Source organism: Prionailurus viverrinus, chromosome A2 (assembly GCF_022837055.1).
Source record: "Prionailurus viverrinus isolate Anna chromosome A2, UM_Priviv_1.0, whole genome shotgun sequence".
NCBI lineage: Eukaryota > Metazoa > Chordata > Mammalia > Carnivora > Felidae > Prionailurus > Prionailurus viverrinus.
Window position 1 is genome coordinate 109,534,114 of NC_062562.1, and position 25,795 is coordinate 109,559,908.

At 36.1% G+C, this 25,795-nt stretch overlaps 1 protein-coding gene across 2 annotated transcripts in view; it reads right to left on the minus strand.

Moving 5' to 3' along the window:
* Positions 1 to 25,795, minus strand: part of CRPPA (CDP-L-ribitol pyrophosphorylase A) — a 332,720-nt gene that overhangs the window by 140,533 nt on the left and 166,392 nt on the right. For both annotated transcript variants that reach the window (XR_007150469.1, XM_047850755.1), the window contains exons 7-8: positions 13,863 to 13,955; positions 13,273 to 13,365 (exon numbers count right to left, since the gene is read on the minus strand). Coding sequence is in view for 1 of the 2 variants with exons in the window: in XM_047850755.1 (XP_047706711.1) it covers positions 13,273 to 13,365; positions 13,863 to 13,955 (186 nt within the window). In the remaining variant the exon portion in view is untranslated. The remainder of the gene's footprint in view (positions 1 to 13,272; positions 13,366 to 13,862; positions 13,956 to 25,795) is intronic.

Sequence of the window (25,795 nt, forward strand, 5' to 3'; positions counted from 1 at the left end):
TCGGAGCATGGAGGGATTGAAGAATGACTCCAAGAAGAAATATTATCACTCACAAATAACAGTAAGAATTGGGCAAGAAAAACGGTGTCCAAGGTCAAAAAACTCAGAGGAGACACATATATACCAAGCAATCGGGTCAACGGGCTAAAAAGTTCAGTATTACCAGAGGGCAAATTGTTTGGTGAGGAAATAAGAGTCAGGACAATAAAATTAAGCAAGAACCAGACCAGGCCAAGGCTTTGTCATATGACTAAGCTTTGTCCAGTAGGGGATGAAGAGCCTCTAGAAGGTTTTAATAAAGAGACTAGCTCCTTATTAGCAATTAGCAAAATCTGTCACAGAAGCAATGGTGAGGTCAAACTGAAATAAGAGACTGTTGGGACAGCTCTTGGAGACAAGATGATAAATTCTTTTTTTTTTTTTCCCCTAAGTTCATGAGCTTGAACATTCCTGCCAAAACTGAGAAGAATGATAAAGACTAGAGATAAAAATGTAGGAACTGGCATATGAATGACACTTTGAATAGTGAGACTTGATGACCCAGAGAGTGTATGCCTATTACAGAAATGTCTAAGAGGTATTTTAGGTAAAGGTACCAAGTAATGGTGGCAGAAAGGTCATACAGGATTTAAAATCTGAGCCAAAATCCAGGAGACTATAGTCTATGTGTCTAATCCAGACACATGCCTGTTTCTGTAAGTGAAATTTTACTGAAACACGGCCACACCCATTCTTTTACACTGGTCTATGGGTACTTTTGCACCAGAACAGCACAGCCGAACAGTTGTAACAAAGACCGTATTGGCCCACAAAGCCTAAAGTATTTACGATCGTGACAAGAAAAATTGGTCAACTCCTAATATAAAAAATCTATCTCAGTCCAGGCACAGAAAATGACCTGAATTATCTATTATAAATTAAGAGCATCCTATTGAGTGGTTTATAAGATCCATTTCTCCTTCAACAATCTATTTCTCTCTTACTCAAAGAGGGCCAAGTATTGACATCCCTTAAAAAAAAAAAAAAAAAAAAAAAGAACATCATTTGAACCACAAGCGTTATTCTTGAAATGAGCATAATGGCATCTATGATCTTCAACTCTTGGGACCCCTGTGAGGATTAAATGGGATCATTTATATTAAAAGAAATGAATGGTGATTCATTATTTCAAAGCAGTGTCTGTTATTACCACCAGTAACATAATTATACTAATATTAAGTGTTAGTAGGCCACATTTGCAGGGGGAGAAGGGGGCCTGAGGATTATATATGTAGAGGGAGCTCCATTTCTTAGAAATGGGAAAAGCAAAAAACACAAGATCATAGTTATCACTGGTCTAGCAAAAAACTAGACATCCAGTCATTACCCTGAACATATTAAATTAAAAAACTTAAATCTGCAGTTCTCTCTCCAAAGATGTAATACTCAGGTACAATACTCCAAATACTTAGAAGAAACATGCAGGTAACTTTAACTAGTCCAGTCATTCCCAAATAACAATTTTCCAGCATTTAAGTATAAAGTTTAAAATCCCGTAAAACAAAACCTCTGTTGCCTGAAAATTTAATCACACTTTACAAAAGTATCACATACAAACCTATTGCAAATAGGGTTCAAGCCAAAGCATGTTTGGATAAAGAAGTTTTTTGCACTGATTCCATCACCCTTCTATACTTTCAATAAAACGACAGTTCAGGCTTTCCAGAAAACTGCGGAAGTAATCTATTTTTAGGTGGCAAAAAATTTTTATCCTAAAGGAACACTACTTAGGCATGATAATATTCTTACCGTCTTGCTGCCTGCTAATGATTCAACCCATGAACAAGATTTTGATTTTTTTGTTTTCAGTTGCATTTTTCTTTGCATATGAAATGTTGCCACAGAAAATATTTTGTGAAACAACACGATTCATCAGACAAACTCTATGTAAGAGTCTGGGACACGTGGGTGGCTCAGTGAGTTAAGTGTCTAATTTCAGCTTGGGTCATGATCTCGCAGTCTGTGGGTTCAAGCCCCACATCAGGCTCTGTGCTGACAGCTCAGAGCCTGAGCCTGCTTCAGATTCTGTGTCTCCCTCTGTCTCTGCCCCTCTGCTGCTTGTGCAGAATAAACATTTTCTCTCTCAAAATTATCTCTCAAAAATAAACATTAAAAAAATAATAATAAACAAACCTCAAATACTAAGGAAGCTGTGGAGGAATGGAATTTCTCTCTCCAAGTTGGCTTTAGGATAAGAGATTCTGCACATAAACACACACACACACAAATGAATAGAAAGATTTTGACTATGGGCTAAATCTCTGTAAGTATCTCTGAGAACAAATGTGTGGTAATCATCTGCTGACTCAAACTTCATGAACCAAAAAGACTGTTCTCTAATGTCCCCTATCTTAATATTATTCACTCAGTTTCACAAGATACAAAACTTGAGATTTTACCTCTTCTCTCTCATTAAAGCACAAATCTGGGGCACCTGGGTGGATCGGTCAGTTAAGCGTCTGACTTTCAGCTCAGGTCATGATCTCACAGTTCATGGGTTCAAGCCCCACGATGGGCTTTGTGCTGACAGCTCAGAGCCTAGAGCCTGCTTCAGATTCTGTGTCTCCCTCTCTCTGAACCTTCCCCACATGCACTCTGCTAGACTCTCTCTCTCAAAAACAAAACAAACATTTAAAAAAATTAAAATGAGCACAAATTCTTAGTGCTTCTACTTCTTAAATATGCCTCAACTCCAGCAATTTCTGCCCATTCACTCCAAAATGACCCTAGTAGCAGCCACCACCATTATTTCTGAGACAACTGTGATAGCCTCCTAACTACAAGAAATGCATCAAGGAAACTCTCTGATCATTTTAATCTGTTCTCCATACTGTATCCAGAATTATAATGTAAAATGCAAATCTGATCATCCCATCCATTTCTACTGAGCAGTGCTGCTTCATAGAGTTCAAACTAAGAAAAAAGGCCCACCTTGACCTTTTCCTGCCTAATCCTCAACATTCCCCAGTGTGTGATTCAGTCAGTCTCAGATCCACTGGCTCTTTCTAGTGGCCATGAAGAAATGCTATTCTTCCTGCTCCTCAAAGATGTGGCCTGTTCAGTCTTCCAAATTTCAGGTTCCTCTCATATTCTTAAGATCTCTCCTGATCTTCTATTCCAGGCTTATTTACCCCTTTTTCAAAGAGAACTAGTTACAACTTAACCTTGGAATGGTAAATAGAAGAGTAACCAAAATTCTATGAACTCCCAGCCACTGGATCACTTCCCAAACTAACTCTGGCCACTCACTTAAGCATATGTTACTAAAAAATCTTCATCTTCAAAAGAAAATATATAAATAAAATTATTTCCTTACTTAACAAGATAAAATCATCTGAAATACTCTTCTAAAGATGCAGTTTAAAAAAAACTAAATTATTAAATAGCATATGTGTATGTCAAAATGCTTGTCACGCAGATGTTCAACATATGTTCTATTTATTGACATTAAGTCATCAGTTAGGTAATAAAGAGAATAGGATAGTTCACTGTGAAGAGCAAAGTACATGGTGCCTAAAATGAGTTTAAAATGAATAGGTAGGGGTGCCTGGGAGGCTCAGTTAGTTAAGCATTCAGCCCTTTATTTCAGCTCTGGTCATGATCTCATGGTTCATGGGATCGAGCCCCCTATCCGACTCTGCTCTGACAGCTCAGGGCCCGCTTGGAATTCTCTCTCTCTCTGCCCCTCCCCTGCTTGTTTGAGCGTGGACATGCTGCTTTCTTTCTGAAAATAAACTTTAATAAAATGTGTAGGTAAAAAGATGCACTGGTACTTTAATCATTCTCAGAAGGTAGGGCCTCGGATAGACATGAATGGATAGATTCTTTGAAGGGGTGGGATAGGAAGGAGACTCATCATGCAATATTACAATGGTTTTAAAGAGACCAAAAAAAAAAAAAAAGGAATGATTGAAAAAAGATTTAGACTTAACCTAATAAAAATTCTACCACAAAAAGAGAAAGATAATGGATACATGCAAGAGGAAGAATCAAACAATAACGCAGAAATCTTGAATGAGGATTAAAGTATACACAATTCTCAAAAATGGTTCCTAACAAGAATACTATACCACCTGATTCAAAATTAATATGATTGTTATAATTTGAATTGCTCTATTATACCTGTACATAAAGCACATTCACAGTGGGTCATGCAACAGCAAAATGCCTTGACACTATGTATCTGGTATGAAAAATATCTTTAGAAAGAGACGTCACTTAAATTCCTTCACGAGCATCCCACTCTGTGGCCAGATAAAGACTCTGAAGTAGAGGCACCAGGGTGGCTCAGTCTGATGTTAATCTGATGTTAGTCTGATGTTAATCCAACTCTTGACTTGGGCCCAGATCATGACCTCATGTTTTCTGAGTTCAAGCCCCACATCAGGCTCCAAACTGACAGTGTGACATTCTCTCTCTCCCCCCTTCTCTGCTATTTCTCTCTCAAAATGAATAAATAAACTTAAAAAAAAAAAAGACCCTGAAATACAACTGAGAGACATAAAAGTTAGTAAACACTTGTTATTTGTACCTATCTATCCCTTGTACCTTGAACCTCAGTCTTGGGATATCATCCTCACCATACCAAAGAGTTCCTAAAACTTAAAAGAACAGTCAATTCTTCTGTTTAACACCACCTTTATGACAACGTAATTTATTTTCTCCAAGGAGTAAAACCTTCTGAATAGTAAAATAAAAATATACCAAGCCTGACTTTAACCTATATAAGAAATCAACTTTAATCAATGTATATAACACATATAACATGTAATTGTCAAATAAATGATACTGAAAATATATTTGGTTCCATCTTTGTAAAGAAATAGCACAACACAATTGAGCTAAAGGCCATTATTTAAAATAGAGTCCTGTATTCAAAAAAAAAAAAAAAACTAGTAAAAGAAATCCTCAGGCACATTTTCTGATATGACAGTAAATGATCAAATCCATTGCTCAACGCCTTTTCTAAGCCTAAAATTAATGTAAGCTGCCTAACAAAAAAGGCTAGCTTCATTATTTGCCTCCTGTGCATTTCATGTTAAATTTTATAAACTGATTTATATGGAAAGCACTAGCAAATAAAATCATAAACAATTTAGTGCATCTGACCAAATTCAGTGAACTGCTTAAATTAGGAAAATAAATAGCAATTTCAAACCCTGTGCTTAATCAAGAAAAATTCATTCATTAAACTTATAAAAAGTATTCTGGAATTTATTATATTTGCATATTCCATTATAACATCACTCTATCTGAAAATAACCATAATTCATTACCAGAATGAATTAAAACTAGAAAGGTATGTCCTATAAGAATAATTTCTCTCCACAGCGTCAGTTATGTGCCCATCACAATTAATCGTAGGGAATTTTAATATCCCACAACAAAAACCTTGCAGTAACTATTTAGCCATAAGCAAAGATCTTCTAAAACTTAAAATAACAGACAATTCTTTCTATTCACCACCTCCTACAAGAATGACTTCATCATTCCTCACTTTTGTGTTAGATATGAATCCCTTCATGACTAAAATTTCAAAAGGTTCTCAAGGAATTTAAAACCAGGATTGAGATTTTATTATTATTTTAGGCAGGAAATACTTCAGACTTAGTTTATTACCAGAAAACAAATGAAAACATTTGTAGAATTTGTAGAAATGATTACGTTTCTGCCACATTTCTACAATGGCCATATACAGCCATGAAAGAGAACACATTAGTGTACCTAAAGTAAAACATGAAAACATTCAGTATACAATAAGATCATAATTTTTTGAAGGAAAAACAAAAGGCTACAGAAGCAACGTGGTTGAGACTGTAATAGAAGAATGATTTGACTATTAACCACATACACACACATGCACACATAGAGAATATCCATTCAAAAATAAAGACAGATAAAGGGCGTGAAATATACACACTGTAAAAAGTAAACCCAGTATGATGGCAGTGAGAATTACAACAGCCAGCTCTCTTTTGTTTTTTAAGAATTTGTGACCTAAACACATATTTTGTCAGTCTATTAGTAATAGGGTTAACAGAAGGAAATGTATAGAATAAGTAGTTCAGTAAAACATGACAAAGATACATGTTTAGAATCTGGTAAGAAACTTAACAGGACCACAGATTTTTATAACTTAAATTCAATAAGCCTCAAGTCAATACCTTGTGAAGCAAAGAAAGAAACCATTAGCACTTAAAAGAAGGCATCAGTATGTTCTTCCAATTGTCATTTGTTCTTTATTAGGAAAGAATATTAAATACATATATGTGTGTATGTATACTTTTAACCTTTTTCAATATTATTTAACACATCCATGAATGCATAAAAGTAACAAGTTTATATGATACAGTACACAGTGGATTGATTCTGTTCCTAACTCTGCCATTGGTGAGCTGTGGAACCTTCTGGAAACAATTTACATTGCTGAGTTTCCCCAGATGTCACAGTATCAAGTGTCAATGGATGGTGGTTTTCTATTTTTTTTATTTGCTAACATGTTCAAATATTAAACATTTTGAAGTATTTTACAGACCATATATTCTGATCTGTTATGTCAATAAACTACTTCCAGGTAACTAGAACTAAATTAGGTACTTTTGAAGGTTTATTTTTATTTTTCAAAGCATTAAAATTCCATATGGTAATTTATGTTTTTGCTAAATTCAGGAAAAGACTCCTAACACTCATAAAGCACCAATAAAATTATAGTCTACATAGTCAAAAATTAGAGCTTTTGTGTTATTATCCAGATGAATACTGTGAATTTATTTTGTAGTGGGGAAGTGATAAAAATTTTCTCAAGTAAAAGAGTTTGCTTCATTTCTCAGTTTTGAACTTATGTTTTTTGCCAATTTTATTCTGCTTTTAAAAATTAAACATTTCATTGGTGTCTATTATATGAAACAGCTTTACTCACTGAAAAAGTAAGCTTTAAACAAGAATAAACTGTTCATTATATCATCTGATAATAGTAGGAACGGATGTTTTGCACAAAACTTGCCAGATCCAAATAAATGAGAACCTCTCTTTTACTTTTTGCACCTGGGAAGGAATTTTTTAAAGTTTTACAATTAGTTTTACATAACCTTGGCTGGAAAACAACTATACTTAGTTTTGCTTCCCAAAACTCTTATTCTCCATTGTTGGAAAAAAACAGCTCCTTGATCATTAAATACCAAGCAAAGAACTCAGCCTGTAATTGAGATTCTTAGCACTTTTGCATCTTATTTAAGTAAAAGCCTATTTTTTGGGGGGTGGGGGAATGATTTTCATAACAAATTTTATGAGTTCACCTTTTACTATTTGAATATATTTAATATATTACTTTATTTTTCTAAATATTTTTTCATAATTTAAATAGTGGGAAAAAAACACAATCAAAGTAGAAAATAAAGAAATGAACATGCCCCATGTTGCTAGCTATAATATCAGGTGATTCCAAAGAAAGTTTTCAGTCAATCCTCTTGAGAATAGCAATCTGAAAAAGTTGCTAGCAGTGTAACCCCCCCCCACACACACACCCGTACTGGTAACTGCAAAGAAGAGAAGGCTAACAGTAATTTTAGTCAACTCAAGATAAAAACTTGGTTCCTTGATAATTTATGATACATTAAACAGCATCAGAAATCTCATCTGAAAAGGGCTCTCAAAACATAACTCCTACACAATTTAACAAAAGAAAACATGGGCTTTTATGCTTATAAGGTTTTTCTTGATAAAAGACATATGAAAGAACCTACATTTTAAATATTCCTTTGTGCCAATCAGTCTCTAAAATATATATATATGGGGGCATCTGGGTGGCTCAGTTGGTTAAGCGTCAGACTTCAGCTCAGGTCATGATCTCGCAGTTCTTGAGTTCGAGCCCTGCGTCAGGCTCTGTGTTGACAGCTCAGAGCCTGGAGCCTGTTTCAGATCCTGTGTCTCCCTCTCTCTCTGCCCCTCCCCCACTTGCACTTTATCCCTCTGTCTCAAAAAATAAACAAACATTAAAATTTCTTTAAATACGTATTTTTTTCTTTCAGTTAGGAGAATTTTCCTAGTACAAGACATGCTTCTTATCTGATTACCTGTTTCTAAAGGCTCACAGTTAAAAGGCTACATAGGCTAACAAATGTCATCCTAACATAGATGCAGACTCAATGAAAAACAAAACGCTTATAAATTGAGCCCACTCAACTACCTCTGCCTACTTTAATGCTGCATCTATGTAGGCCCAACAGTCAATAGTATCAGTTTCCATCTGATCAAACCAATTTTAAAAATTCTAATGGTTTAATATGATTACAACAAAATTAAGTTACAACTATCAAAATTTGGGATTTTATTAAGTTGAACAAATTAACATTGGTAAACTCCATAAATCCTACTCAACACCATTGACAAATGAGAACTTGGCTAAGTTAAACCCTTAAAAAGAAATAAAATAAGAATTATGACCCCAAAGAGAATTTTGAACAAGGTATTAAGATATTTTTACAAAATTAAAAATGTCCAAAAATATTTTTATAAAAATGACCACTTGAAATGAAGCATCTCATAGCATATTATCATGCAATGTTCACAAAACTAAGCAAAGATGCCTCTTCCAAACACTCTAATTTTTTAAACAGATAAAATTATTTTGATCATTATCTTAGTTATTTTAAGATAAAGTCCTAATTATTTTTTCTACTTTTCATGGTGAAATTTTATTTCTTCTTCTAAGCAGATCTTAAGGCAGTAGCATCTTTCCTGTCAGTTTACCTGAGATCACAAAAACCTCCTACAGTCAGTATTTCCTAACCCATTTCAGCTTCATAAAGGCAGAGAGAAGTTCATCTTCAGACAATCAACACCCTGAAATAAAATTTATTTTAGCTAAATACCTGTGTGTGGTGAATAAGCTTAGGAATTCCCTGAGCTTGCAATGATGGGTTAACAAGGCATAAAGAATTAGAAAGCCATAGGATGCTCACACCCAAGTGTGGGTAAAGATTAGGGAAATAGGTATAGATAGGGCAGGGAAAGGCCCCAGTATAGGATAAAGGTATATGAGATAAACCATATTAGGTATTCAGGGCAGAAATGCCCCCCAACTTAGCACAACAACAGAAAGCTGCTTTCAAAAAAAAGGAAGGAAGGACCAAGTTAGGTAAACAGGTAAATAGGGCTATAGACAGCTGCAGGGCAAAGTAGCCCAGTGCAGGGGGAAGTTGCCCAGATCGGAGTTGATTAGCAAAAGAAAGGTGCCTTGTTGACCCTGAGGTGTCTTGCTCTGTCTTTCTTGTCCCCTAGACCAGTTTAGGTAAACACAGTTGGTGCCTCAGGTCTGCTGTAAACAACCTTCCACCCACCGCCAGGATTTTGTTTTAACTCAAACCCCTAACACTGCATATCTTCAAAAACCCCTTTCCCTCACATCCATGAGTTCATGTTCACAGTTTCATTGTCTCTTTGTGCCCATCCATCACCATGTTTATAAGCCTTCTGATCCTAATTAAAATGGTGCAACGACCTCTAATAGGGGCTCTTGTCTTCTCCAGAACATTAGCCATCTCTCGAATTTTAATCCTGCGTCCCACTTTCTTGCTGGACAAGAAAAAACTCCAGACCCAGAGTCTACAACACCTGTGTACCAAGAATCTAACACCATTAGCCAGTCATTCCTTCAGTGCTTAGCTCTCCCTCCAAGGGATTAAAGTTTCAGATGAGGTTGAAGGTCCGATGTACCACTTAAATGACTACCAAATGACATTTAATAGCAAATTCCAAAATATTTTTCTGCATCTCCTTGAAAATTTAAGACAATGTAAGTTTCACCAGCATGGCAGACCAGACACCAATTTCCAACACTTAAAACCTGATCAAGTGTTGGGGCACCTGGGTGGCTCAGACAGTTAAGCATCTCATCTTATTTTCAGCTCAGGTCATGATCTCATGGTTCCTGAGTTCAAGCCCCACATGGGGCTCTATGTTGACAGTCTGAGCCTGCTGGGATTCTCTCTCTCTCCCTCCGTGCCCTTCCCCATCCTCTCGCTCTCTCTCAAAAATAAATTAAAAAAAAAAAAATTCAAACACCAACAAACAAAAACTGACCAAGTGTTACTTTTGCCAAACAAAATGCCCCAGCTTAACATCAGCCCCATTTCCTCTGAAAGTTTGTCCTTGTAGAGTGAATCATGGTAACATTACAAATGACCACCTTAACTAGTCTCTCAGTTGAAAAAAATCCTCACTAACACCTCATCAACCACAATTTTACTTTGCAACTGGGTGATTCCCAAGTCTTCCTCTCTTCAGATGGACTGAAATTGGAAGTTGATAAACCCTCACATAGGAAAAAAAGGACCACTGTACTACATCTCAGCCTAGACAAAATAGGGTTTTAAACATTTACAATACATGCATTCAATAACTACCGAATCACATAATTCCAAAACAATAATGCATTTATTTTTCTATGACCTTGAAGTCATTTTAGATTTATTTTCTGGTGAATAAAACCTGCCTGCTCAGGGAAGGAAATAAGCAAATTCTTTGGCAACTCTTCTGAGATTTTAGAAATGTTTAAAAGCCTTATTTAAAAAAAAAGATATAATTTAATCTTCTAGCAAAGTAATTCAGATAAAAGTAAAATACACATACCATTCTAGACTGGTATGACCTGCCTATAGTAACATCTTTCCAGTTACATACATATGGATCTATATCTTCATGTGTACTCATACTTCTATCTCCAGACACTGCATGCATTGTTTTTTTTTTTCTACTTACTCATGTATAACTTATGTCCCCAGATATTTAGACTCAAATTTAAGTTTTTATCTTATTCATTTTGCAACTAGAATGATATTTCCTACACAACTACTCATTTGGGGAATATTTGAATGAATCTGCCAAAGATTAAGTCATAGGAAAACTGAAATGGCCTTTTGGCCATTTGGGGAAAAGTACTATCAGAAAGAAATGGGATGAAGCCTTTATTGAATCATTTACAGGACAATTCAAAAATCCAGAAAAATTCATGAGCCTCTCAATCCAAGAACAGAGCATTCTTTATTTTACCTTTCCAGTGATTTGGTCCATCCTAAGGATACAGACTCTAGATATGTTCTATTGACATTTTACTATTGTTTAATAATAACTTTCATATCCCTACACTGAGTCTACCTTTTCACTGAGAAAATAATGGGTGAACAAACATTAATCATGCAGTAATAACAACTCTCCAATTTAAACATTTTCCAATGTTTATGGTATACAAATTTATAATAATACTATCCTCAAACTAGTTCTAGGAGACATTTACTCTCTAATTAGAGGACTATCCATCTTTTTCCTTGGTTTGATATAGAACACCAGGGAATCAAAAATAAATAAATAAATAAAATTCTAGCACTTACTGGGATACATAAAATAGAACTCAACAGAAATAAACAGAAAACTAAATTCAAATATTTATGGAAAAATACAAAAAAAAACAGGTTGACGTGCAATGAAAGAGAACAGTTAAAAACTGTGTGTGTGTGTGTGTGTGTGTGTGTGTGTATGTCCACACACACACGTGTGTTTGATGGTGAGAGGCAGAGGAAAAAGGTAGAAAGGAAATTCAAAGCTAAGGCAGATTCCCACCTGAGTCCCAGCCACAACTACTGCTGCTAAGAGAAATCAGCTTGTAGGAAACATGTTTTTGTGATAGATCTGATACAACACACTTAAGATGATAATGAAGTACTCAAACTGAAGTACCTAATAGAATGTTGAAAAATGTATGATTCAAACTCAGCATTCAGATTAGAAAGCAGTGGAAGTGAACTTTGAGTCACCTAATCTAAATGGGAAAGAAGAGGAGCTAAGCTATTAAAGCTTTTTTTAATTTATTTATTAAATGAAACACTACATGCCTCCCAAAGAGATACCAACTTCAGTTTGCATTTATGTATTCATTCATTCTTCTTAATCCTTACAATGATTTAAGAAGTAGGTTTATTAGCCTCATTTCTAAAATGAGGAAAGCAATTGTCAGGAAACTTAACCAAGGTGACCAAGGAACTGAGAAATTCCAAGTTTAAAGCCGTTGCTCCCTTCATAATGTTGTATACACTTTAGAGTATTATCTGGGGACATGGAAAGAAGGAGATTTCTAAGTAACTTAACACAAAGGGAGGAATAGAGGGCTATACACAGGACTTTTAACCTAAATGTACCCTACAGAGCCTTAGAGCCTTCCAGCATTAAGTAAATTTCATGTTTCCCACAACACCCCCAATGAAAGGCACTGATACTTCTGTTAAAATCAGTCGCTTGTGGAACTTGATTTTCCATAATCAGCAGGATCCATGGAACTTACCATTAGAATATATGCCCACATACAATAGGACAGTAAAACCAATCTTCCCAGTTGCTAATTTGGATGTATTTGCCATGCTAGACTTATATTCATTTGTATTACAAATTTTCTTTTTGTATTAATGATCTTACCTACCATGAACTAAATTCTAAATTCCCACACTATTGGGATGGGCCCAAGATTAGAAACTTGGCAATTGTTAAGCAAATGATTGGAGAATGTCACATTTAGAACCCCTTCCCACAGTAAAATATCACAGACTACACTCTACTCAACTAGTCTCTGATTTTATTCCTTCCTGGTTGTGCTGAGATCTCCCTCTTTTGTACAGTTTAATAGACCAATCAAAAAAAAATGCTGTATTAAACATGTACTTTTAGTCTTTCACAGGAAAGACCTTCCCAAAATTTTCATGGGCCATCTCCAAGGAATTCTCTTTCATCTGTTTCTCCTTCTACTTTGCTGTCCAAGTGACAGAGAAGATGATACAACCTAAGAGACAATTTACTTCCACATGCTATTTTCCCTCTTTTTTTTTAACCTCGGTATTTTTTCTCCAATGGTGTTTTGCTAACATGCTAATAAGCTCTTTCATATTCTCCAAACAGCTAGTGAATTCAGCAGTATACTTTGCAATTTTAATGAAGAAAAAGAAATAAAACTGGTTGCTAGATTAATTTTTTTCCCTAAACTTGTCAATTCAAACAAATAACTACAGTAATAAGGGAATAAAGTCATGGAAGTCATAACAAGAAAGAAAGCTCAGGAATCCATAAAAGGAGTTTCTTCTGGGCTTGGGTAGATTTCCTCAATTGGATGAAATTATGTTAAAAAGGAAAACTGAATCCCAAGGAAGGAAGCCTAAGGATGAGGAGTTAAATCTGAATTAAATCACTTACTGAAATAACAACAACAGGATATAAAATGGAAAGATTACTCTCTTCCAGCATATTCACTAACTTTCGGATTTCCTCAAAATCAGAGGTCATAACCTGAAAGACCAGAAAATAAAAGGAAGTGAAAAGAAGTTCTTAAATGATTTAAAAGTTAATTCAAGAATTAAAAGTTAATGAAGGAAAAAATATGGAGCTTTTACATACACATCCAAAATATTTATCAAGCTTAATTTTCACTTTTTGAAAATTTGAAAATTTTTTGAACAACTTTCAAGGATACCCATATGGTCATATCTATTAAAATTTGAATTCTTCATTAATTCAAACCTGTGTCATCTTATCTGCTTCATACCAAATAACTGAAAATGGCATCTACAGAAATATCACCTTCTTCTCATTATGGGAATTAACTTGTGAAAAAATATTTTTTTTATTTCAAGAATTAAAAAATACAACTTCCAAATACATACTGAATAACACAGCTCATCACAAAAACTTAAATTCAAACAATTAAAAATCAAGAAATAGTTATCTTGCACATTACATTTACACAGATCGTCAAAGGCTTTGAACCATTTAAGGTCACTACTTACATTCACGCAAACGTAACTGTAGCACTGCTCTGACATGATTTGATCAAGATCTCTGCCAGTGTGACATGGAAGTCGAGACGTGACTTTTACATGCTAGGAGAATAAATAATTAAGAAAGAGCAGTTTATAAACTAGATACAAAGACCAAATCAGAACCTAAACTAATGTTACAAATGAGCATAAAATTTCAACAGACACAAAAAGCCAAAGACCATAAAAAGTCAAAATAATTCAGTCTAAAGTTTATGAAGCTTCCAAGAAAAAGACATCTGAACTACTCTATGACTGATGAATATTATTTTGGTGAACAGAGATACAGATAAAGGAAATAGTTTCAAATAAGTAAAGGTACAGGATATATGCAGGGACAGGCAGTACCTGTTTTTTTCTTATACAAAGGATGTATTTCAGAAAATTCTGGATTATAATCAAATGGTTGGTTAGATGGGAGTTGTTGGATGATTCTGCAAACATGTTAAATTCTACAGTTAGATAGATTCTGCCAAACCTGGAATGACTAGAAGCAGGAAAAGCATTAAGAAATTATTAGTGAGGGAGGAGTCAACATGGTGGACACAGCACTATCAACAGCCAAAGTATGGAAAGAGCCCAAATGTCCATCAATTGATAAATGGATAAAAAATCTGAAACACATAGATATATATACACAATGCAATACTACTTGGCAATGAGAAAGAATGAAATCTTGCCATTTGCAGCAACATGGATGGAATTGGACGGTATTATGCTAAGTGAAGTAAGTCAGTCAGAGAAAGACAGATATTGTATGTTTTCACTGATAAGAATTTGTGAAACTTAACAGAAGACCATGGGGGAAAAATAGTTTTAAAGAAAACAAACCATAAGAGACTCTTAAATACAGAGAACTGAGGGTTGATGGGGTGGGGGGGAGGGGAAATGGGTGACAGGCACTGAGGAGGACACTCGTTGGGATGAGCACTGGGTGTTGTATGTAAGCAATGAATCATGGCAATCTATCCTGAAGCCAAGAGTACCCTGTATACACTGTATGTTAGGTAACTTGACAATAAATTATATTTAAAAAATTATTATAATAATCTGAGAGAGAAATAAGACTTGAACTAGGACAATGATAATAAAACAAGAGATGAAGAGATTATTACTAGAGGTGGTCCCAGACTAGATTTAGAATAGCACATATAATACAAAAATTCTCCTAATGAGACTTTTATTCCATAAACTCAATATTCTAATTAACTTCCATTGTTTCCCTCTAATAGCAATAAGAACAAAAACTTAATTATTAAACAAGAGGTCTTTTATGTATGTTATTTTAATTCCCCAGAAAGCCACATTTCAATGGTTAATACTGGCATTACATTTACAATGCTTTACAATTTACGATTCTAAAACAGTAGGCCAGTCCCTTAGTAAAACATTAAACTGTGTACTTCCAAGAACATTACATAGTAAGTAGGATTCATCTTAGTTCTATGTAATTTTGACAGAATATTAGAGAAGGGGAAGTAAATGTTTTGAAGTCTTAGCACTGCTACGAATTCATTGGCTTGCAAATTTCAAGACTTTTTTCATTTTAAAATTCTTATTGAGTACCAAGTTCGAGACAACATTAAAAAAATTAACAAAATAGTTCCATTTGCACCAGCCACATACTGATAGTTAAACAGAGAAGAAATTATTGGCTTTCACTGTGCAACATTAAGTTTGTTCAAGGAATCACATCTTCTAGATATTACAAGGAGATAATTTTCCAGGGATGTCTTATATACCGAAACATTTTCAAAGACATTAATAGCTAACGCACTCCAGATGGACTTTTCAAAGATGTCTGCATAACAGGCAGATTTGCAAAGATAGGGATGTCTCTTCCTGGAGTATATTTGTGCATATTCCAAAAAAATAAAGGTAGCCTCCTCTCTCTCCCTGGGGCAGATCCGCTTGACATTCCAGAGGAATAAAGACAACATCTCTTTTTTTTGCCCATGGTCCCTGAACAAATTAAGTGCTTCCCAACATCAACATCTTTAATTTACCTCAACTAGAACAGCACCTAGTGGTAACAGCGTTCCCCTGTAGGAATTGCAATGTAGACTATCAGTGCAACGCTATATTCTCCTTAATGCTACTGCTGTTAACAAATAGTCTTTCCTCTGACCACAGAGTTAAGGTCTTATGCCAGTATTTAAGATATTAGTGTGAACAGGGGCACCTGGGTGGCTCAGTCGGTTAAGCATCCGACTTCGGCTCAGGTCATGATGTCACGGTCTGTGAGTTCAAGACCCGCATTGGGCTCTGTGCTGACAGCTCAGAGCCTGGAGCCTGTTTCGGATTCTGTGTCTCCCTCTCTCTCTGACCCTCCCCTGTTCATGCTCTGCCTCTGTCTCAAAAATAAATAAACGTTAAAAAAAATTTTTTAAAAAGGTATTAGTGTGAATGTCTGCATACAAGTACTATAAAATTCCTTAGATCCTGCCAAGTTTGACTTAACAGATATAAAATAAAACAATCACATCATGAGATAGTAACTTCAACAAATGTGAAATGTGCATTTTACAAAATGATTTCATTTAAAATTTTATTTTGCATATACATAAATGAGGTCTAGGATGAGAACATGAGAGACTGATTTAACTTCTGAAGTACTGAAATGGATAAAATTCTTAAGGAAAGGATATGGGGTCCTTGTGCACAGAAACACGAATGTTCTTCCCACTAGCAAATACTTGATATATAGGTATTTTAAATTTAAAACAGTTTCAAGACAGGGAGGGGGACAAAACATAAGAGACTCTTAAATATGAAGAACAGAGGATTACTGAAAGGGCTGTGGGAGGGGGGGATGGGCTAAATGGGTAAGTGGCATTAAGGAAATCTACCCCTGAAATCATTGTGGCACTATATGCTACCTAACTCTGATATAAATTTAAAAAAAATAGTTTAAAAAAAGTCGTTTCAAGAAAAATGGTGTATTGTTCTTAAAACCAACTACTTGAAAAAGGTAAAAAAAAAAAAAAAAAAAAGATCCAAAAATACCACTACCTAGTAACAATTACCCCGAACATTAGCTAAACATCATTCCAACAATACTCTATTAATTCTATTAATATATGCAGTAGGATTGTAGGACAAAAGGATGAAGAAACAAAAGCAATATGGCATTCAAATCAGATAACACGAAGGTCTTTTTTTAGCTAGTGAGGAAAGAAAATTCAGTAGAGTGAAACTGAAGCAAATGCTGCTAAATCTCAGGTAATTTTTCACTTTCAGAACCCTAAACTTCTAAACGTTAGGAAGAGGTAGTATGGATAGGATTAAAATACTGGATTTTTAATGGCAATGCATTTTATTTGTCGGCATTAGCTGTCCTCCTTCTATGAAAGAAATAGCACATTTTAGCTTCCACCTAGAGCCTAGTTCTGGTAATCATGTGATTTTTACCCATTTAATAAGATTAAATTCACATCCTATTCTAACACCATAAAACCCACAATCTAGACTTATCTACACTCAAAAGCATTGACTTTTTAAATTTTAACATTTATTTATTTTTGAGACACAGAGTGCAAGTGGGGGAGGGGCAGAGAGGGAGACACAGAATCTGAAGCAGGCTCTGGGCTGGCAGCACAGAGCCCGACAGTGGGGCTCGAACCCACAAACCATGAGATCATGACCTGAGCCAAAGTCAGAGGCCCAACTGAGTGAGCCACTCAGGTGCCCCCCCAATCATTGACCTTTTAAACAAAATTTCTCCATTTTTAAGCTCTTCATTTTAATTCCCTTCTTTATTTGATAAACTTTATCTGCAAGTAGTTTCTTTAGTTGGTGTTCCTTTTTTTTTTTTTTTTTTTTTTTTTTTTTTTTTTTTTTTTTTTTACAAAAGCCTAAACATCTTTATGTTCCTTGAGTTTTGCTTTTACATTCAAAGAACCTATTACCCGGGAGTCAAAGTTGGGTTCGCTCTTCTCTCACAGATTTGTAGTCACTGTTCCACCATCTCCAAGAATTATAAACTTATCCTAAAGCTTATAATCCATCTGTCAGTCACTTACTCTCCATTCATTATGTCACCGGGTAGATTCAACATCAGTAGTTCTATTACGAAATACAGTAGGCATTATATTTGGTTTTCCTCCTCAATTTTGACTGAAAATTTGGCTGGTGGTCCCATTCTTCGATTCTATATGCATTCTCTCTGAAGTTCACAGACACTGTTTCTTTTTATTTGGATAATGAATATTGTGGAGACGCAAGAGGTCAGGCAGAGTATCCTTTTTTCCTTTAACTTTTGATTTTATTTTCTTATACCTAGGTCCCTATGTGAAGAATTCTTTATGAGGAAATTCAAAATCCTAATCAGAATCAACATGTGTTTAATTGTCAATTTTTATACCTCAGTTTTTCCCAAGTATGCCTGTTAGGTCTTACAGCATCAGTTAGTCATTTCAAGAAAATTCTCTTCAAGCTTCCCCAAGAAGCATTATCCTATGCTGAATGCCTTTATCATCATTCACATCTATTCTCTTTTAGTTATCTTTTACTTAGAACACACTCTAATTATCTCAAGTTTCCTACTATTATAATAACCTGACATCAGCTGTAGTCTATTTTTAATCCATTATTTTGTTTTAATATTGATTCTTTGAGAGAGAGAGAGAGAGAGAGAGAGAGAGAGAGAGACACAGCATGAGCGGGGGAGGGGCAAAAAGAGAGGGAGACACAGAAACTGAAGCAGGGTCTAGTCTCTGACGTGTTAGTACAGAGCCCCACACAGGGCTCAACCCCACGGACCCCAAGATCATGACCTGAGGCAAAGTTGGACTGCCAACCAACTGAGCCACTCAAGTGCCACTCTGATCTGTTAAGCAGTTCTAAAACAGTGCTGCTTTAGTCTGAATTTTGTTTCCTCTGATAGTTAATAACTGTATTCATCTTTTGGCATGCCATCTTTGAAGTTTGTCTTTAACCTTTGTGAATTCATTTTTTTAATCTTTTTATGTTTATTTATTTTGAGACAGAATTCAAGTGGCATAGGGGCAGAGGGAGAGGGGAAAGAGAGAATGCTGACCAGGTTCCACACTGTTAGCGCAGAGACCAATGTGGGGCCCAAACTCAGGAATTGTGAGATCATGACCTGAGCTGAAATCAAGAGTCAGATGTGTAACCTACTGAGCCATCCAAGTGCCCCTTGAAGACAAATTTTTACTGAATTGTACCAAAGAAAAGGTATGATAACATTTTAAGGGGTGAGCTGTGGGGTTTCTTTCCTATTTTTAAAATCTGATTTGCATGGAGTATGATTTTTTGGTATGAATTGCAGAGTTCCCTAATTATTTTTTCTCACAAGTTGTAGAGTTAAGAATCAGTAGGCACTGAAAAATTTCCCTGCCTCTGCCACTGTACTACAAAGATTTAAAAGGTTTTCTCTGACTTTTCCCTGACCTTCATTTCAGCACATCCATCGGTTTCTCCCTCAATTAAAATTTAAGAATTTTGGGGGCGCCTGGGTGGCTTGGTCGGTTAAACGTCCGACTTCGGCTCAGGTCATGATCTCGCGGTCCGTGAGTTCGAGCCCCGCATCAGGTTCTGTGCTGACAGCTCAGAGCCTGGAGCCCGTTTCAGATTCTGTGTCTCCCTCTCTCTCTGCCCCTCCCCTGTTCATGCTCTGTCTCTCTCTGTCTCAAAAATAAATAAACGTTAAAAAAAGTTTTTAAAAAATTTAAGAATTTTCTGGATAATCACCATTTGCCCTTTCACAGCGTCTTACAGATCCATGGGTGGGGTTTAGAAGACATGACAAACCAGATGAAGGTGTAGGTAGATTCACTGACTGATAAGAGTCCCCTTTGTGGTTCAAAAACAACAGTCTTTCTACTGCATCATCACATGATGGCAAAAGCAAGGGAGCTCTCAGGAGTCTCTTTTGTAAGACAACTGACCCCTTCATGAAGTCCCCATCCTCATGACCTAATCATCTGCCACAAGCCTCACCTCTTAATACCACCACACTGAGGTTAGGATTTCAAAATATAAATTCTGAGAGAGAACACATTCAGTCTATAGCACTTATGCATCATACATTCTTTAAAAAAAAAAGTATTCACTAAGTGTCAAGAGTATTTGAAGATTAATATTCCTAAAACTGAGTTTCATTTTTTCGATTCAGAATATTTAAGAACATATAGTTATATATAGAACATGTATGTGTTTATTTTTTTTTAATGTTTATTTATTTTTGAGACAGAGAGAGACAGCGCATGAACGGGGGAGGGTCAAAGAGAGGGAGACACAGAATCTGAAATGGGCTCCAGGCTCTGAGCTGTCAGCACAGAGTCCGACACGGGGCTCGAACTCACGGACCACGAGATCATGACCTGCGCCGAAGTTGGCCGCTTAACCGACTGAGCCACCCAGGCGCCCCAACATGTGTGTGTTTAGATTGAATCTCCAATTGTGAAATTGTCTTTAAAGTACTCCATACTCTAATTATATTCAACTATTGCCTTTTATAATGTTAATTTTTGAGAGAGAGAGACTGAGAGAGACAGATAGTGTGTGTGTGTGTGTGTGTGTGTGAGAGAGAGAGAGAGAGAGAGAGAGAGAGAGAGAGAGAGAGAGGAGGTGGGGCAGAGAGAGCGAGGGAGACACAGCATCTGAAGCAGGCACCAGGCTCTGAGCTGTCGGCACAGAACCCAACGTGGGGTTCAACCTCAGAAGCCCTGAGATCATGACCTGAACCTAAGTCTGATGCTTAACCGAGTCACCCAGGCACCCCACTACTCAAATGTTATTAACCATCCAACTCGACTTATTAACTCTTCTCATCAACACAGGTATTCTTAAACTCCAAGGCCATTTTCTACTATTGCCACAAATACTGGGTTCATTCTTGCCTGTGAGGGTTTTAGCTGATAATGATTTCAATATATACTTGTTTCCTTATTAAAGCTTTTATTTCTTAATTATTAACAGTTAATAAATACAACAAAAGCTGCTCAAATACAGGATATAGATATATGGGAAGCACAGTACCCAGCCAATGTTAATTATTGTTGCTATTATTAAAATATATTTGTTCTACTATTACTTAGTGAATTAAAATTCCAATTAAAAGATAGTCATTCATTAACTAGGGCCTACAAACTAAGAAATGGACACACAATATTCTTACATAAAGTATTAAATAGTAGCATTTTTTAAATACTTCTAAAACAAAGCAAAACAACACTGCCACTTATTCCTTCCTGAAAGTGACATTCTTAAGAACTGTTTCTAGTTAAGTGTCTTTTTTCTTTTTCTTCTCTTTTTTTTTTTTTTTTTTGGTCACACTCCTTTTCCCAACCAGAAAGTATTTTCCATGCTTGAGTAAAAAAAAACAAAAAAACAAAAAACCTTAGATTTACCTAAATATAGCAAAGGAGTCTTGAACACCTTTGATAAACAAAGACCACATCAGACAATGCTATTAAGTTGTTTATGAAAATGCTCTACAGTATCATCTTATGCTGTCATTCCTAATGTTTCCACACTCAAACACAACAAACGAAACAATCTCCTGGCTAGAAGAACTCCTTGTTCTGTAAATATTTTGGTTCAAAGAACATTTAAACAAAATTTGAAACAACCTTCCATTATGTTCAGTAAAATTAAAGAGGTATACCAAAAAAACAAAACAAAAAACCATGAAGTACTTTCCTTACATCATGACAAATAAGAATTTAGAAAAGATTTACCATTAACTAAATGCAACCATCTGGATACTAAAAATACTATTTAAAGCATGGCTATTAGGAAGGGAGATGCTTTGTCAAAAAATGTTTTCCATCTCAGGAAGAGTTAACGATTAACTAAGGCTCAAAGACTTTGGTTCAAGTCCCATGAGTCAGAGGTTCAAAAATGTGTTTCTGAAAAGCCAACCTTCTTTTTACAGAACATGTTGGCTGGATCATGTCTGAATCTGATTCCATTAAATTCTCACCTCCCTCCCGTTCAAACATGATACTCATGTGGTCATAAACAAGAAATCAGAGCAAGATGCACTTTTTCACTCTGTAGACAATACTTACAATTAAAAGTCTTGTGTTTGCCAAGGGCTATGGCGGGGGTGGGGGGAGTGGGGAGATACTGGTGTAAGGGTACAAATTTTCAGGTCTACAAGATGAATAAGTCAGAGATCTAATGTACAGCACAGTGACCGTAATTAACAATATCGTATTATATACTTGAAATAATTTACTAAGAGGGTAGACCTTTAGAAAAAAACAAAAAAACATACAACAAAGTGGTAATTATGTAAAATAATGGATATGTTAATTAAACATGATGACCATGGTGTATATGTGCATCTTATCATCAATAGATATAATTTTATATATGTAAAAATAATTTTTATTCATCAATTATACCTCAATAAAGCTTAGGAAAAAGTATCTTTGTATACTGCAAATCCTCATTTTTGAAAGGCATCTTCTGTAACTATGACTCCTGCCAAATGAAGGCTGTGACTGGTCCCTCAGTTCATCCGTCACTGTGTTTATCAGTGGAGTCGCCTCTGGTCTGTGAGTGCTGTGTCTGGACCTTCAGTCAGAGGTTAACAGCCCAGAGCCTCTCCTTCATATTTAGTAATCTTCACCTCAGTAACTGCTTTATTAAGGATTTATTATTTTCTAATTTTCAATTGCCAATTCAACTTTACTTCATGGTTATTTTATTCTTTTGTGGAGGTTTTGTCCACTGAGCATTTACTATTTTTTAATTTTTTAAGAATCAGCTTTAAAGCCCGTTTTTGTAGTTAACAGCATGGCCTCTGGAGCCAAGATCCCTGCCTGTAAATCTAGCTGTGTCACTGGCTTTCCATATGACTTTGGATAAATTATTTAAGCTTCATGGCTCAGATGAATCATCAGTAAAATAAACACTTCATTCAATGAATTGATAAGAAAGTTGATTAAATTAGTATATGAGAGTTAAGGTTTAACTTTTCCAGAACTTCTCCCCTATGGTTGGGGTTCCTGGAAAGCTTCAGAGGAAAAAAGCTATTGGCCAGAGCTTTAAACCAATAAATCTTAATGCACCTTTGAGGTGATAAATGATCCAGGTTACCGTTCTCCCATGTTACATATGCTATGGACCTCCCAACATGAACAGTGAGCTGGTACATCATACTAGACTCCTTGTACTTCACAAGCTGCAACCATAAGCCTCAAACTCTAGCCTGTTAGATATACCAAAGAGAGTCTTGACCTTCTGTTAGCCTTAAGTGCTGGGCAGGCAGGATAGCACTAGAACCATGGTTCTACAATGCCAAAATGATGTTGGACCCCAGTACTTTATCACACCAGGGGAAGGGCTGGTACTCCCTTAATTATGCAGCTTAAAAGCCACACTATGCAAAGACTGGAGTCTAACATGAGCCTTAAGATCCATTTGCAATGCTACATAATACAATGGACAGTGCCTCTGTTCCTGAGTCCATGGACTTTCCCCACTAATCACTGTTCTAGAAAATCTCAAGTCTAGCATGAGTGTTGTCACGTCATTCATCTTTGTTTGCTGGTATATATTTAAAGCATTAATAACTATCCCTGCACCTAGTGCTTTATTAAATGTTTGCTATGATTATTCCACTCCAGATTTAACTTACATATTTAAAGAGCACTTTAACACATCACCACACCTCCATTACCCCTTGACATTTTATGCTTTACGTTTAAAGTGTTACCATTTGTAAGAATCTACACTAAATACTTTGAGAAATTATCTTATTGAAGTCACCAAGTACACCTGTGCCTATATTATCATGATCCTTACGTTAAGAAAACTGAGGTACAGAAGTCTATTTAAATAACGTGAGATCATAAAACCAGTACATAGTAGTACTCAGACTAAGATCTACTGGATTTCCAGGCCCATTTACTTAATATCCACAATACATTGGGTATCAGTTTACTCCAAGTGACTATTACCTTATCATGAAAGTCACAAGGCCTTTCTTCAGAGAAAATGACACTATAGATTCCAAAGTCAAACCAAAAGAAATGCTTCATCTAGAGAAAATAATCTGAGTACTAAGAAGTTTATTTGTTGCCACACACAATCTCCTAACTTAGATCATTTTTCTGGGTCCTGCACAGTGAACTAAGTATCTAAGAAAGGTCCTCCAATGCAGGTTCTTAGATTTTATCCTGGAAAAGAGTCAAGTAATTCTGGACCATTGCATTCAACACATGCTGAGTAGTTGGTGATGGTAGCAGAAGGAATTATTGTGGTAACACTCCCTTAATAAAAGTCTACCATTATACATCCCCTCTATTAAAATACTCTTCAAAGGCCATTACTGTTCTGATTCAAAACTACAAAGATTGAAGGACAGAATATACAGACCCTCATCTCAACAAACCTGAGCATTATCACAACAAATTCAAGGCTCCCATTTTTTTTTATGAAATTTATTGTCCAATTGGTTTCCATACAACACCCAGTGCTCATCCCAAAAGATACCCTCTTCAATACCCATCACCTACCCTCCCGTCCCTCCCACCCCCCATCAACCCTCAGTTTGTTCTCACTTTTTAAGAGTCTCTTATGCTTTGGCTCTCTCCCACTCTAACCTCTTTTTTTTTTTTTTTCCTTCCCCTCCCCTATGGTCTTCTGTTAAGTTTCTCAGGATCCACGTAAGAGTGAAAACATAAGGTATCTGTCTTTCTTTGTATGGCTTCTTTCACTTAGCATCACATTCTCCAGTTCCATCCACCTTGCTACAAAGGGCCACATTTCATTCTTTCTCATTGCCACGTAGTACTCCATTGTGTATATAAACCGCAATTTCTTTATCCATTCATCAGTTGATGTATATTTAGGCTTTTCCCACAATTTGGATACTGTTGAGAGTGTTGCTATAAACATTGGGGTACAAGTGCCCCTATGCATCAGTACTCCTGTATCCCTTGGGTAAATTCCTAGCAGTGCCACTGCTGGGTCATAGGGTAGGTCTATTTTTAATTTTTTGAGGAACCTCCACACTGTTTTCCAGAGTAGCTGCACCAGTTTGCATTCCCACCAACAGTGCAAGAGGGTTCCCGTTTCTCCACATCCTCTCCAGCATCTATAGTCTCCTGATTTGTTCATTTTGGCCACTCTGACTAGCGTGAAGTGATATCTCAGTGTGGTTTTGATTTGTATTTCCCTGATGAGGAGCGATATTGAGCATCTTTTCATGTGCCTGTTGGCCATCCGGATGTCTTCTTTAGAGAAGTGTCTATTCATGTTTTCTGCCCATTTCCTCACTGGGTTATTTGTTTTTTGGGTGTGGAGTTTGGTGAGCTCTTTATAGATTTTGGATACTAGCCCTTTGTCCAATACGTCATTTGCAAATATCTTTTCCCATTCTGTTGGTTGCCTTTTAGTTTTGTTGATTGTTTCCTTTGAAGTGCAGAAGCTTTTTATCTTCATTAGGTCCCAATAGTTCATTTTTGTTTTTAATTCCCTTGCCTTTGGGGATGTGTCAAGTGAGAAATTGCTCCGGCTGAGGTCAGAGAGGGCTTTTCCTGCTTTCTCCTCTAGGGTTTTGATGGTTTCCTGTCTCACATTCAGGTCCTTTATCCATTTTGAGTTTATTTTTGTGAATGGTGTGAGAAAGTAATCTAGTTTCATTCTTCTGCAAGTTGCTGTCCAGTTTTCCCAGCACCATTTGTTAAAGAGAAAGGCTCCCATGTTATCAAATTATATATCCAATGCTGGATACTGTGTCTATAAAGAAGAGAAAGCTATCAAATACACATCTGCTCAAGTTTATCTTCCCATTGAGTTTTACTACATAATGTTATACTACATACAACTAGGGGTGCCTGCGTGGCTCAGTCGGTTAAATGTCTGACTCTTGGTTTCAGGTCAGGTCATGATCTCAGGGTTTCATGAGCTCAAGCCCCACATTC